The sequence below is a fragment of the Pangasianodon hypophthalmus genome, chromosome 19 (genome assembly GCF_027358585.1).
Source record: "Pangasianodon hypophthalmus isolate fPanHyp1 chromosome 19, fPanHyp1.pri, whole genome shotgun sequence".
In the NCBI taxonomy this organism is placed as follows: Eukaryota; Metazoa; Chordata; class Actinopteri; order Siluriformes; family Pangasiidae; genus Pangasianodon; species Pangasianodon hypophthalmus.
In genome coordinates this window covers 11,831,788-11,846,653 of record NC_069728.1, presented here as the reverse complement: position 1 = coordinate 11,846,653, position 14,866 = coordinate 11,831,788, and the positions used below count along the sequence as shown (strand labels likewise).

Below are 14,866 nucleotides of genomic sequence, written 5' to 3'. Positions count from 1 at the left end.
TTTACACACAAGGGATGATCAACAAGACCTAATTATTTGACAGGAGGCAAAATGGTTCAATCCAAATCATAAGAACTACCTTTATTTTTTACTTCTTTAATATTACCATGATCTTGTGGACTGTAATATGCTCTTATGGTCAATGTTACTATGCTGTTAAAGGACACTTATTTTCAGGCTACCAATTGTGGTGGTAGAAGTTTCATCCTGCTGCTATGGAGATAGTTTTCCACTCAAATTGCTTGATGTTGTAGACTTGGGATAGTCAACTGGTGGACCACAGTCTCAAAATATTTCAGCAGATCAAACTGAGCACTGAAATACTATAGCAGAATCGATCAATGTATGAAAAAAACAGCCATAGTCTAGCCATTCCAGCCATAGTGCAGCCATTCCATCTCCAGAAGAAGAGGCTCCAAGCAGTAAAACTTCCATCAAAAAACTATGTCCATGATTCATTGGTCCTTTCATGATTTTGAGACAATTTTAACCCAGTTTCCTGTATGGGAATAATTTACTTCAAGGCAGTTCATCAAGAAAGTAAAGTGATTTTTAAAGACTTTCATTTTATTTACCTTCACTGTTCTGATTAATGAAGTGATGACATGGCTTGTTTAAAAAACATCTAAACAAAAAACAATGTTTAAAGATGAATCAGCAGATAAGTATGTGTTTATTCTCTGGTTCAGGTTCAAACTGATGTCCGTTCAGATGTCTGATCTGTGTCTATAGCACTAGTTAAAATTGGTGACACTAGTGCAAAACAAAATATAACCAAAGCAAAAAGATGAATATGAGACAATAGATAAAAATTTCAGCTTTCATTTTCTGATATTTACATCTAGATGTGTTAACTTAGACCATGACACCTTTGATGGCAGGCCACTCAATTTTTAGGTGAGCAAATGTATTGGAAGTGTCAAGCTGGCGACCCACTGACATCACCATACTGCTGCATTCCTCTTTCGTGAGGCTTTTCAAGGCTTGTACTGCAGCTTCTTTCAGATGCTGTTTGTTTGGGGGCTTTCTCCCTTCAGTCTTCTCTTCAGGAGGTGAAATGCTTGCTCAATTGGGTTAAGGTCTGATGATTGACTTGGCCAGTCTAAACCCTTCCACTTTTTTCCCCTGATAAAGTCCTTTGCTGTGTTGGCAACAAAATCTAGGTTCCAGAAATTTTGTGGTTCATCTCTGTATTTCTTTGCAAATTCTAATCTAGCTTTCTGATTCTTACTGCTCATGAGAGGTTCTGCTCAGTGTATAGCAAAAACAATAGAATTGGCCTTGCCATTCCAATACTTTCGGAGGGGACTGTATATGAATTCTGGGATCAACACCAGGATCAACATTGGTTTGGATTGAAATAGTCCCAAAACAGACTATTTGAGGTTGCTCTTGTTTAAAACCTTAAAATATTGATACATTATGTTGATACACAATATTGATATCTTTCCTAATATTCTAGTGTGACGTTTTGCTCCAGAGAGAGGATCTGTAGCCTGATGTGCAGTCCTTCATGGTTCAGCGTCACTGTTCTTTGTTCACAGTGCCTGCTCTGAAAGTGAGGACACAGCTACAGCGCCACCACCTGGCTGTTTCTGAACTATCTACTACAGTCACATTGTGTCCAATGAAGTGACTATCTTGTAATCTGGTGGATTAGTGAACTTTTGTAATTGTTTCAGTGCTTCTAAGTTGATGTTTTTCACCCAGGGAAGACTTGCCACTTCTTTTTAAGTACATTGAGTATCTCAGTACCTTTGGAGTTAAGTTAGTATATATGATACCTGTAGTATGAGTTAAAAATAATAACAAACAATGATTTCTCTCAAAATGGAAAAAAAAAACAACTATAAAATAATTTCAAGTGTGTTCAGGAAAACTGATCTTCCACAAGTAACACAAAATACATTTCTGGCCTGCTATTAATATAATCTTACTAATGTACTAATTTCAATACTTTTTCCTGTTAAACGAGTCTTTTTTGCAACAGTGACTATTCTTTTAATTCTCTCAATCCTCTCAAAAATTGACCACAGCTTTCCTGCAAATTCTCAGTCCCCTTGCTCATCTTCAAGCACCTTTGATATAAAATAGAAAATCTCAGATGAATGAATAGATGATTGTAAATAAGTGCGCTATTAAATTTGTATGTGATTGCTCACATGTAACACATAAACAAGGTTTAATGCTGCAATACTACTAGATAGCTAATGAGTTAGGGGAATGCCATGTACTGCACTGGTATGTTAATTATTCAGTCAAATTTTTATTATTCTAAATTAAGAATTTTAATTATTCTGCCCGCATGCAGCAAACATCCTCTACCACAGTGACATAAAAAGAGAGGAGTTATGTGGTCAGAGATAAGACACACAAAAGGTGTTAATAAGTCATTAGACAGCCAAGCGACATGTTCATTTAGGAAGGCTGAAATTTGTACTTAAGCCAATGTCTATTCAGTTCATCGCTGCCTTGGCTTTACAGAGCAATGTTATGTAAGAAGGTATATGTAATGGACATCAACTCCACACTGAAGCAAAAGAGGCAGAAAATCTATAAACAACGTGCTCATGGCAGTGGCAGTGACTCATCCCAGCAGGGGGCCAGGAACAAGAGAGCATGCACTCTCTCTTTCTCTCTCTCTTTTTCAGACACACACATACACACACACACAAAATCTCAGGTGCACCCTACAGATGTGTCACACCTTGTCAGGACACAGGATTTAGCAGCCACTCACAGAGGCTGTAGCTACATGATAAGAGCCTAAAGGTAACAACCATCCCCTGCCTCCCCAACCATCCCCAAAAAGGTTGCATTGCCTGAAAGTGAAAACAGCACGAAAAGTTAAGGGAATGAGGAAACACACACACACACACACACACACACACACACTACAGCAGTAGAAAATGTGACTCCACATATTGAACAAACACTACAAAAGCATTTGACACGATTTGACACTCACACATGCAAACATTCGTAATTAAGTTTGTAATTCAGCCTGCAGGGCGAATTGTCATAGCATTAAAAACATCGAAAAGCCTTCCCTTTCCCCGATCTGACCCCATGCTCCCTAAATCTATGCCACAGGAAACACTAGGAAACCCTGGAAACATGAGATTATTGTTTTTGTTTGTACCTATTCTATTTCAGAAAACCACAATCCTGACCAGACAGTTACTTAGGACCACCACATGTTTATGTTAATGAACATGGCCTTTATTTGAGCCCCATATCTGCAAACTCACTTGCACCCGCATGAAAGTAAAAACCTCCCACTCACAACCGCCGCAGGTTCCCAGTCCCAATTCACACCTATAGTCTCAACCATTCTGGCAAGCTTCTAAAAACAAACAAAAACAAACAAAAAAGCATACCTTCCCAAAGTATATTCTACAATATTTCTGAGAGATGTGTGTTAATCTTTAACACTAAATATTCATATGTAAAACACTTTATGTCATTAAGATTTACACACCTGTTAGTGAAGACTTTGCTGTAGTTGTATATATGGATCTCCAACATCTCATTACCATCCACTTTACTGGCAATTGGCCAACGAAATGCCTGGAAAAAAAACAATGCAACAATAAAATAAATTACATACATTCCTTCAGGGTTTCTGGTTCAATCCTGATCTCAGATTACTGTCGCTGTAGAGTTTCACATGTTCTCCCCGTGTCCACACAGGTTTCCATGTGCCGCCTCACACCCAGTGTTCCTGATCCACCACTACCCTGACCAGGAAAACCAGTTACTGGAGATGAATGAATGAATGAATAAATGAACAGAAGGTTTAATTTAGCAACATTTATTTTTCCTCAGATGCCAAAGTCAAGAACACAATATTAAATGTGAGAGAGTAATATATTCTTCTCTCAAATTTCTACAGAAGCTACGCTGTATTAAAAAAGAATAAAGGCATGTTCCCGAGTCAAGCCTTGACTTTATTGTTTTGTGTAATTTGTGTAATATTGTGTAAGATTATTTTAAAAACTTTTAAAATATATACACATAATTATTATGTGTGTGTGTATATATATATATATATATATATATATATATATATATATATATATATATATATATATATGTGTGTGTGTGTGCGCTATATTGCCTATTTGTATATCTTTGCCATGACACAATTAGCTTAATATTAATAAGTTCACAAATTATCTTCCCTTGTGGTCAAACCTGCTACTTCCTTCACTGGCAGTTCTACAACGCTGCCAAAATTAATCAACCAATCAAAACGGGTTATGGGTCTGCTCAGGAATTACTCGGGGAAACTGAAGAAAAGCTCCAGGATGCATTTGAGTGTACCTGTATATTTTTGCAAGACAGCAAAAGAGCTCCATTAGAGAGTGAGTTTTTGTACAGACACATTAAATATTGTACAATATTGCACTCTTGACTTTCAGCAGCAAAATAATGCCATGCATTGATGAATGTTTTGTTAGCACACAAATTAATAACTTTTATGTGGTAAAGAAAACAAATAAACAAATCCACTAAATGAATACATTACCCAAATTACATTGCAGCCATTATATAACTTAATTATAGAAGATAAGACATCTAAATGGATGCTGATGATGATGATTATGGCACTCAGCATGCAACAAAGATATATAATAGTGTCTGTGGAACAGCAACCTTTGCACTTTCCAGTCTCATGGTAACATGACAAGCTGCATTTTTTTTGTCTTATTAACTTTAAGAAAGAGGGAGAAAAAGAGGAGAGCCAGTTTATGGCTGTTATAGTGCAAGTGACAACAGGGACTAAAACAGGACAACAGGAACATTTATTGTTGTGGAACAGACATTCATTGACAAATTGTAGTGGTACAATTGTAGTGGATGTGCTGTATTTGAAAATCGTCCACTCGAGGTGGTGTGATGTGGCATTGATTATTTTCCTAAAACAGCATGCCTCCAAGTGTTTCATTCCTTACTTACAAGGAATTACAGTATAATACCCAATGCAAGTCTGTAACGTGAGAAGTATAGCAAAACTATATATGTTTCTCCCTGATAAAGCTGCATATGTAAAAACTATGAATCTGACAGAGAAATGAATTTACATGATATTCATTTCTGTGGTGGATACGATTGGAGGAATGATAAAACACTGCAGATCCATTGATTTACACTTCTGAAACTTTCAATGGCAATCCTGAACTCTGTGGGACTTTTTTCGTGTTGTTCTGGGCCACCTGTCAGTGGAATGATCTATCAGCCTCCTCCTGTTTTGTAGACCTGGAGCTCCCATCTGTCCTACACATCCACACAGCCAAAACCTGTAAGGGGCTGTGCAGGCATGTCATTTTATACAGTGATAATGAGGAGCACCAGGCAGGCCTTCCAACACTAAACTACATGACAGAGTCACCATTCAAGGCCACTGTGAGAGGACAGGACACTCTAGCAATATGTACAATATGAGATGGCAGGTTTTGTTACAGTGCTTTTAGAATGCATTGGGAGAAATATATGACAGAGATGAATGCAAAGGAATCGATACGCTCAGTTAGAGAATCAATATGCCTCTCAAGGTTTTTCCTCTTTCATAAAAAGAAGAAGTATAGTCAATACAGAACATTTCTGACAGAGATAATATGACCAGCAATTGAAGACTAAAAGATCGGAAAGGCAAGAAATTCCAATAGGATCATTACATAGTATGTTTCACTGATCATTTAAGCATCCTTGGACATCAATGATGACAAAAGCCACAATGATAATCTGAATTGTACATCCAGTCAACAAGCAGAAAGCCCCTATAACGTTCTCATACCACACACACAGAAACAATTAAAGCAAGCTGTACTTTTGACTATGAAACTCAACCTAATGTTTCACTGTAAACATAGAAAAACTTGTTTTCTTTTCTGAGGCTATGGTTTCATTGCCGCAAGTTCTGCTACTGTCAGACCTGATTTATAATAAATGAGTACACAGGGATGCACTACTGTTACAGTAATATGGCCACAGTACATTTATGAAATTCTTTGTAAAAGAGTACACTGAAATCCAGTTTAGAATATTCCCAAATAATGAGCTCACCACATTAAATAAACTCATTGTTTGCATTCCTGGTGTAAATGCTATTGCTAGACAGAATTTAATTAAGCCAAATTTTGCTCCTTAAGGATAGATACTGGCACAACAAGAAGCATATCTGGGAATTTGATTGCAAAAAGATATCAGGTGAGTTCTCTCTGTCACCATTGTATAGTCCTGTGTTTGCTATGTTTCAGTACAGTGAAGAGTTGTATCTTAAGGGAAATAAATACAGACTTTATGTTAATAAAAATATCTCATAATCCTGGTCTCGAGAAAAAGCTTCAAGGCTATTTTGTCATACTCTAGTCACTAGGAACCAGAGATGCAGTAAAAAGAGCAATGCGAGGGTGGATGTGCGAAGCTATGCTTCTCTGTCTCAACAACACACATATGTACAAATCTCTTGAAATACCTGTGTTAATGTTATCTGTGTATGACCCTATAATAAAGCAATTGAATTTCAGTTGTTCATAAGAAATCAATTTTTTAAAGAACAACAGCCATAAACATCAGAAACTTGTGTTATTCTACAAAAGATTCTAAGTGCTATTATTGTAAGGTGGAAGCATCTAGGTCTCATGAAGCAGTAGACCACACAAACTCACCGAGTAGGGCCACCGAAAGCTGAAGTGCATAGCACATAAAAATCGCCCATCCTCTGTTGCATCACTCACTCATTCCAAACTGCCTCCGGAAGCAACACCAGCACAAGATCTGTGCATCAGAATCTTTATATAATACAGTCGCCTCCAAAAGTATTGGAATGGCAAGGCCAGTTCTTTTGTTTTTGCTATACACTGAATATTTGGGTTTGAGATCAAAAGATGAATATGAGACCATAGATCAGACTTTCAGCTTTTATTTCCTGACATTTATATCTAGATGTGTTAAACATGGCACCTTTAGTGGCAGACCACCCAGTGTTTAGGTGAGCAAAAATGTAGGAACAGATAGTCTTAAAGTAAATTAAAGTAAATAGCATTTCATATTTAGTTGCATATTCCTTGCTTGCAATAACTGTATCAAGCCAGCAACCCAGTGACATCACCAAACTGTTGCATTCTTCTTTTATGATGCTTTTCCAGGCTTGTACTGCAGCTTCTTTCAGATGCTGTTTGTTTTGGGGGTTTCTCCTTTCAGTCTCCTCTTCAGGAGGTGAAATGCATGCTCAACTGGGTTAAGGTCTGGTGATTGACTTGAGCTCCAGTGGCCTGCCCAGAGCCCTGACCTCAGCCCCACTGAACACCTCTGTGATGAACTGGAACATTGATTGCGAGCCAGGCCTCCTCATCCAACATCAGTGCCTGACCTCACAAATACTCTTTTGACTGAATTCCCAGACGCACTCCAAAATCTGGTAGCAAGCCTTCCTAGAAGAGTGGTTATAGCTGCAAAATGAGGTCCAACCCCATACTGTATTAATGCCAATATTTTTTAAATGGGATGTCCAACATGCTCATATAGGTGTGATGGTCAGGTGTCCACAAACTTTTGGCCATATACTGTATTTCTTTATTGTGCTCTTAAAAGTTCCCTTGAACCCTGCTTACAGTTGTGTTTTATTCTTCTAACAGTTCTCTGGAAGCCCAGACCACTATAACTGTGATTTGCATTTCCTCTGAGTGTTCATCGTTCAGGAGACTAACATTTCCCTCAGTGTTGAAAAGCCAGTTCATTAATGGTGGTTTTTGTTGCTATGGAGATGAACCATGTTAGTTTCAGATTTGCCTCACCTAGAGTATCTACATCTTCAGCTGCTCATTAAGAATGTAACACTAATGAAACTAATAAGAATAACATCAGTCACAGGTATTATTATGTTTATGCCTGAAAACAAGAATAATATTTTTCATATTTTAATTCTGACTTCATTTCATTCTACTGTATAGATGCCTTTTTCCCTGAATATAGCTCTTAAAGCAACAGTCTGGTTAATAAATTGTATCCACCAAGGACTTTTAATTCAATTATTTTAAAAATATAAATCTAAATAAAAAAAAAATTGTTTAGTTCATTATTAAAAGTTCATAATCAAAGCCATTGTAAAGCAACATTATTGAATCTTGCTAACTTCAGCCTGACTTAAATCCTTATACAGACTGGATTAGTTTTACATGGGACAATGTAAGGGGATCGGGCAATGTAATTATTTCCAGAGTATCTATGGAATTTTTTAAAAAAAAGTTTTATTTTCTGTACAATGATCAGTAGAAATAATTCCAGATAAACCCAGGTAATATAAATCCTGTCCTAAATCCTATTATTTGACATGTTGGTAAAGAGTAATGATTTATATTATCACTATATGATTTACAATCTCACAGGTATCACCTAGATGAGGATGGGTTCCCTTCTGAGTTTCTTCCTCATGTCATCTTAGAGAGTTTTTACTTGATATCTGTAAAGCTGCCTTGTGTCCATTGTTAAAGGCACTATATAAATAAAATTGAATTGAATTGAATTGAAAATTCCATTATATCCTGTTTTTCATCAATATAAAGACATTTCAGGAAACTCTCACTCCTCTTTCTATTGTCTCCCGGCAAAACAAACCAAAACCACATATTGGGCAAGTTTAAAACATCAAACAATAAAATACAGACAGCATTTAAAATGACTTAACATTTAAAGTGGATATATGCACTGGATATATTAAATAACAAAAAAGAATACTAATTTCTCATCAGTGTATATTTCATAGGCTATTACAAGAGTTTGTTGTAAATGTGCTAGGCTAATAGGTTGTAATTGCCTATGAAATAGATATATAAAAATATATACATGTCAGATTTAGGGTTGTCAGACTTTGGATGTTTGATTTAATGAAATGGACAGTTTGAAAGAACTGGCTTAGTAAATTGAAATGAAATTCCTGTTACTAGTAATTCCTGTTCATTTTTTAGCCTACCACTGTAAGGGCTACCTGTGTACATGCCAAATAACTGACAGGGAGAGATGCCGTAGAAGTTTCCTGATTGATAACTACAGTTTTCTGTATTGCATGATTCTGACAATTTTACTGCTTTTTTTCCAGCTGCATTATTTGTTATCCAAATGCTCAAATGTTCATGCTGTTTATACTTAAGGCTGATACTGTTTATATGATTAATGTTGATTAATGTTTATATGATTAATGATTAATAATGGTGTAATTTATGGTATAAAGCAAGACCTGACTTGAAAAATGATTTGACAGAAATGTTCAATGTGTCAAAAATAAATTGCTTTCATATTAAAATCTGAAGATCTACACAAATTGTACCAGCATTGACAATATAACTCAAGGACTCATCAATTTTAAAGCCGAAAGGCTGAATTATTCACTCACTGCCTCAGATAGACTTCATCTCACTCTCTCTTCACCTCCCTTTCCTATGTTTCTACCTTTCAGTCCCTTTTACTCTGTATCTAGTGGAACTTTGCTTTCTCAATAATATAGACATGTGGTCATATCAAGACTAAGACAAGATTCAGAATGGAATTCAGTTGAGAAATAGAGCTTCAGAAATCAATTTTCACCCTGTGAAACAACATGTACTCTGGTACTGACTTCAAACTGCATCCCTAATAGGCCAAGGCTGCAGAGTCATCTACTGTATTCCCCCTGATCTCTCCTCCCCCATACGTCTGCTTCTCTCTCATTCTCTCATTCAGCTTACAGCAGTTCATTGCACAGCACACCATACAGTGTTCATTCTAAGCCTACACTGTTCTTATTTGAAAATCCTTCCCATGGTGGGAACAGCTCACAAGAATATCTTAACTATGGAACTTTGTAACTATGGACGTTTGTGCAGATTGTGTTAGCTCACCACATTAATCTGGAATGATTTCATGTGGAGAGTTTTATTTCTGCACAGATTTCTCCTAGCCATATGGCTTCACAGCATGAACAGCACTTTCTTCTGTGATATTTCATACATTTTGGTCTTGGCAAAGCTTTCTATGACCTCTTTTGTTGCGTGAATTATCACACTTTTATCTTGTTTTTGCCCTTGCATTTGTTATTGCCAGCAAGAATTAAAAGAATAAATATCAAACCAGACCAACTTGCTTTTTCTATTTCTATTTGGCCATGCAAATGGAGCAAGATATCAGACATCAAAAAAATACATGGAGAACCCCCATATAAGGGGTTTAATTTTCACTGAACAGGTCTTTATACTGGTTCGGTGCAATGTTGCATGTCACTGAAGCATGAAAAATACAGTGCCCTATCTGGAGTGATCACGCTTTTTTCTATAATTAGGTGCATAAGAATTTTGTTCACATCTTGTTCCTTTTAAGCAATTTTTGAGCAATCTCAATTAAAGCATCTGTCTCTTCTCAAGCATGAAATGTTTCTAATAAGGTGATGCAAAATCCCTTCCCCGAACTGTCATTATAAGACATTTTCATATTGCTTGTGCAGTCCAATTAATTTCACCTTCCCACATGTGTTTAAGCCAACCATATTCACCAGGCTACCATCAACCTCACACTGAAAAACAGGTCAACCAGATAGTGCTCACTTTCAACACTAGCAGTAGATAAAATTTAGATTTCCTTCAACCACACTGTTCGGCTAAAACCCCACATGAGCGTTGTACCACCATCTTCATTCATTTATTATTCTTATTAATGTGTTTGTGTAGTCTCACATACAGAACATGGACCTTTTGAGAAAAACATCATTACATTCGACTGTTTAATATGTCCTATTCAAAACGACTTATACAATGATTTATTCCTGTCACTGGAGTGTAAAAATGAGGAACCATATTCTAATCTTTGAAGTAGCATTTTGTGATGAGATGAACGTAATTATACATATTGACTGGAGGGGGCTGAGCTAATAGGCTTCAGTAGACAGCTCTAGCAGAGAGAGGTTTATTATGTAGATAGATGCATCCCGCAGAGACCGAGCAAGAAGAACAAATTATCTTAATGTAGCATGTCTCTGACTGTTGTGTCAAACTGTTATTGTTTCTTTCCAAATCTCACTTAATTTTTTTTAAGAAACTTTGCCCAATTAAGTAGCTTTAAATTGGGAACATTGTAACTTTGTCTCTTTGTAATTTACAATGATGTTTTTCTGCCCTCTCCTCTCTGACTATGCCTCATACTGACTGAGATACACATTCGGATGCACATGGGTCAGTGATCAGGAGGTCGTTGGGGATGTTCAAATAGAAATGGTGGCAACTCATGTCTGTTTTAATTTGGTATGGAAGGTATTTTGGTAAAATCACCAAACTGAATGCACAAAGATTATCACTGATGTTTTGCACCAAAATGTTAGTAATTTCATAAAAACATTGGGATTGACCAAACAGTTACTCATAAATGAGCTCATTAAGGCTAAAGGAAAGTCCATGGATTTAACTGCATGTATTTCCTATAAAACAAGTACAGAATCAGAATAGGGGAAAGATGCAATGGCAGTTTTAGAGACACAAAGTTAAGAGGATGTCTTTCCTTAAATGAGAGAACATTGAGTCAAACAATCCTGATTGGGGTTTTATCCACCAAAGAAGGTTTTTTTTATTTAAGTACCTTAACCTTTAAAATAAAGACTTACAGGTCCAGACTTACATTCTTTATTCTTGTACCTAGACCCATTTCCAAGTTACAGTACAGTACTGTAGTTACAGTACAATTCAGAGTAGACTGATAGATAGACAAATAATAAGATTTAATAGTAATAAGACATGCATTTAACTTGGATGAATTACCAGGAGGAAGATGAAGTTGAATACAATTGTTTACAAAAATAATGGGAAATGCATGACTACTCAGAAGCATGGTGAAAGCAATAAGCTTGATATGGGTGGCAATGATCAGTGGGGTTCACTCTAAATCCATCAAACCACACAGAGAATTTGCCCTAATGGATGTGTCCACAAAATTTTGCTCTTAGGTATCATTGCTGTATTTTCATGGATAATAGGTTCAGTAAAAATGCATTTATCAAAGGAGCTTGAAGTGATTATGGTGGATTAGGCAACATTAAGGTGCAATCTCTAAATGTATTACGAGTCACAGCTCAAAAAAACTCTCCTGTCTCTTTCTTTTACCACATTATGATGCCATGGAATCATACTGAAATAATTTAAAGTCTGAAATCACCTAAGGAGATTTTAAGCTGTGGGATGTGACTATGAGTAGCGAGTAAGCTCAGAGGGAGTGATGTGCGCACTGGCTCTAACACTCTCAAATGAGTCAAACACACAACCAGGATGGGGAAAGTCAGTAAGCCTGCAGGAATTTGGCTAAGACTCCAAGACTCTCAAACTCCAAGCCATTAGAAAAAGTTGTACTCAGTTGGAGTTGGGGGAGGTGGGTGGTAGATTATCACGCAGAGTTTGACTAATGATAATGTGAATAACAAGGTCAGTGTTGAAAATAAAATGTCCGGAGTTATGTAAAAAATAAAACTTTCACTGTTTTTCTGCCTCTTACTGTGTAACATCTGTCTCTCTCTCCTGCTGCCTATTTAATTGCAAGAAAATGCAGACTTGCTTCCTTGCTTCTTTAACCCAAACAAAAGCACAGTAATCACAAGAGGAAAGAGCACTCAGCTTTTGCACTTGACAGAAGAGGAAATTTTCTGATTCTTATCCCTGGCAGCACTAAAAAATAGAAAAGCTTCTATTCTGTTCTAAAGCTTAGAACAGTTTGCACTGCTCTTATTCTAAATTACAACAAACATTAAATGCAAACTAGGTAATAAATGTGGGTTTAATATAAATGTAGTAAATGAATAAACAAATTGTAGAAGTAAAGCTAGGACAGTGTAATTAAATATTTATGATTAATCCATTTTAGTTATGCGCCATCAGACTTCATTTCTAAAGCATATCAAGCATGTGTATAAATAAAACTAATTACCTCATTGTAAGATTAGAAGTAACACAAATTCAAGTGCACTGGCTTTTGCCTTCCTTCTAAACATTTGCTTAGACAAACGTTACCATTAGAGTGAGCTGAATGGGATTCAGTCCATTTACTGTGCAGGTGAAATGAGGAAAGACAGACAGCGAGGCGTTCAATATGTTCACTTGGTTCACAGTGAAAAAACTCCTGGGGTAGGATTAGACAGACACAAGTGCATAAGCATGCAGGGGACAGGGACTTCGGGTAATTTACTGGGTGCAACAGAAGGCTTATGGTTTCTTTTTATGGCTGATTTTTACCCCCTGCTTCTCAGTTCTATTATAAATAGGAAACAACACAGTTAAATGTGATGTGCTAGAACACGGATGAGCCGTTCGATTAGTTCCCCACTGCCTTCACTGCAGGCTTCTCTGGACCAAAATCCACATATTGCTTTCACTCCTCCTGAGCTTAAATGTTGTTTTCATGCTTGAGCGACTGAGTGAGAAACAGACACTGACACAGAGAATAAACACACTGACCTCCTCAAACCTGGCTTCATCCTCACAGTTCTCCAGGACACGTGAGTAGAAGGACAGACCTACAGAGAGGGAAAAAGATCCTGTCTTATCAAATACTAAGGACATTCACTCAATTTGAGAGCATCAAAATGGACACGTATTTATCATCATAAATGTCAGAGCATTTATGTAAGGATCATATTTACCACCATCATCAAACATAACTCATTTAAAATATCTCTTATTGGAGTCAGGAAAATAAAGAGACAGGCAGGTAGGTCAACATTCACCATCCAACAAGCCAAATAGTGCTATTTAATTAGCATTTAAATAGATGTATTAAACCGTCTCCAGCAGTATAAACAGAAGCTGTGAACACAGACAGTTTAATGATGATTGCACATCAAGATGATATCAAGCTAAATAGATACAACAGGTTCTGACTGTGTTGCAGTACAACGCTGTAAATATGATGAGTATGAAGAATATTCTACACCCTAGAGAATATAAACCCACTGAACACCACATATTCCAGAGCTAAGCAAACATAACCGTCAACACAAATGCAGCATAAGCATGGCCGCCCACACACACATACACATGCAGTAATAATCACTGGAAACTAATGTTGTAATGCACATCGAATTAGACCAGAGAGCTTATTACAAAGTCACAATTGCTGCTCCTCTTGCCTGCTTGTATCACAGTACAAGTGAGGCTTTCATATAAGTGGCCAGGGCATTTGGATTGCGGATGCATGCTGGATTATAATGCAGGTGTGTTAACAAAAGCACAAAACACAAAAGAAGAAAAGATCTAACAAAATAAAAACAAGAGAGAAATATGATATATGCAGCCTGCTTTTATTTTTTTCTGATCAAGAGTTTGCTGTAGTACAAAGTGTATTTATTTAAAATATTAATTTTATTTAGATTAGAAATCTACATACAGGTGACATGTGGCTCTCTTATGCTTTTGGGGCATTTTTGCTGGCATGGTTTGGATCCACTTGGAGAAAAGCATCACTGCAAATAAATACAAAGTTCTTCTGACTGATCACCTCTGTCCTATGATGAAACATTTCTATCTGGTTAGAATGGTCTCTTCCACACCCACAGGGCTCGAGGGCTCACTGAATGCTTTCATTGAAAAAGAGTATGAAAATGCCGTAATTCATATGCTATGGTCTTGGCAGTCACCAGATGTCAACCCAATTGAACACCTATGGGAGATTTTGGAGTGACGTATTAGCACTTCTTCACCACAGTCATTAAAAACCAACTGAGTGGATATCTTGTGGAAAATGGTCTTCAACCCTCCAGAGATTCCAGAGATTTGCAGAGTCTGTGCCAAGGCACACTGAACACATTCTGGCAGTTTGTTGTGGCCCAACACTCAACACATAAGACACTTTAACCTTA

General features: G+C 36.9%; 1 protein-coding gene across 7 annotated transcripts in view; it reads right to left on the bottom strand.

Annotated features, from left to right (window-relative positions):
• The window catches only part of otofa (otoferlin a), a 63,525-nt gene that overhangs the window by 44,663 nt on the left and 3,996 nt on the right, over positions 1-14,866 (bottom strand). For all 7 annotated transcript variants that reach the window (XM_026923019.3, XM_026923020.3, XM_053242173.1 and 4 more), the window contains exons 2-3: positions 13,467-13,525; positions 3,482-3,570 (exon numbers count right to left, since the gene is read on the bottom strand). In XM_026923019.3, coding sequence (XP_026778820.3) covers positions 3,482-3,570; positions 13,467-13,525 — 148 coding nt within the window. The remainder of the gene's footprint in view (positions 1-3,481; positions 3,571-13,466; positions 13,526-14,866) is intronic.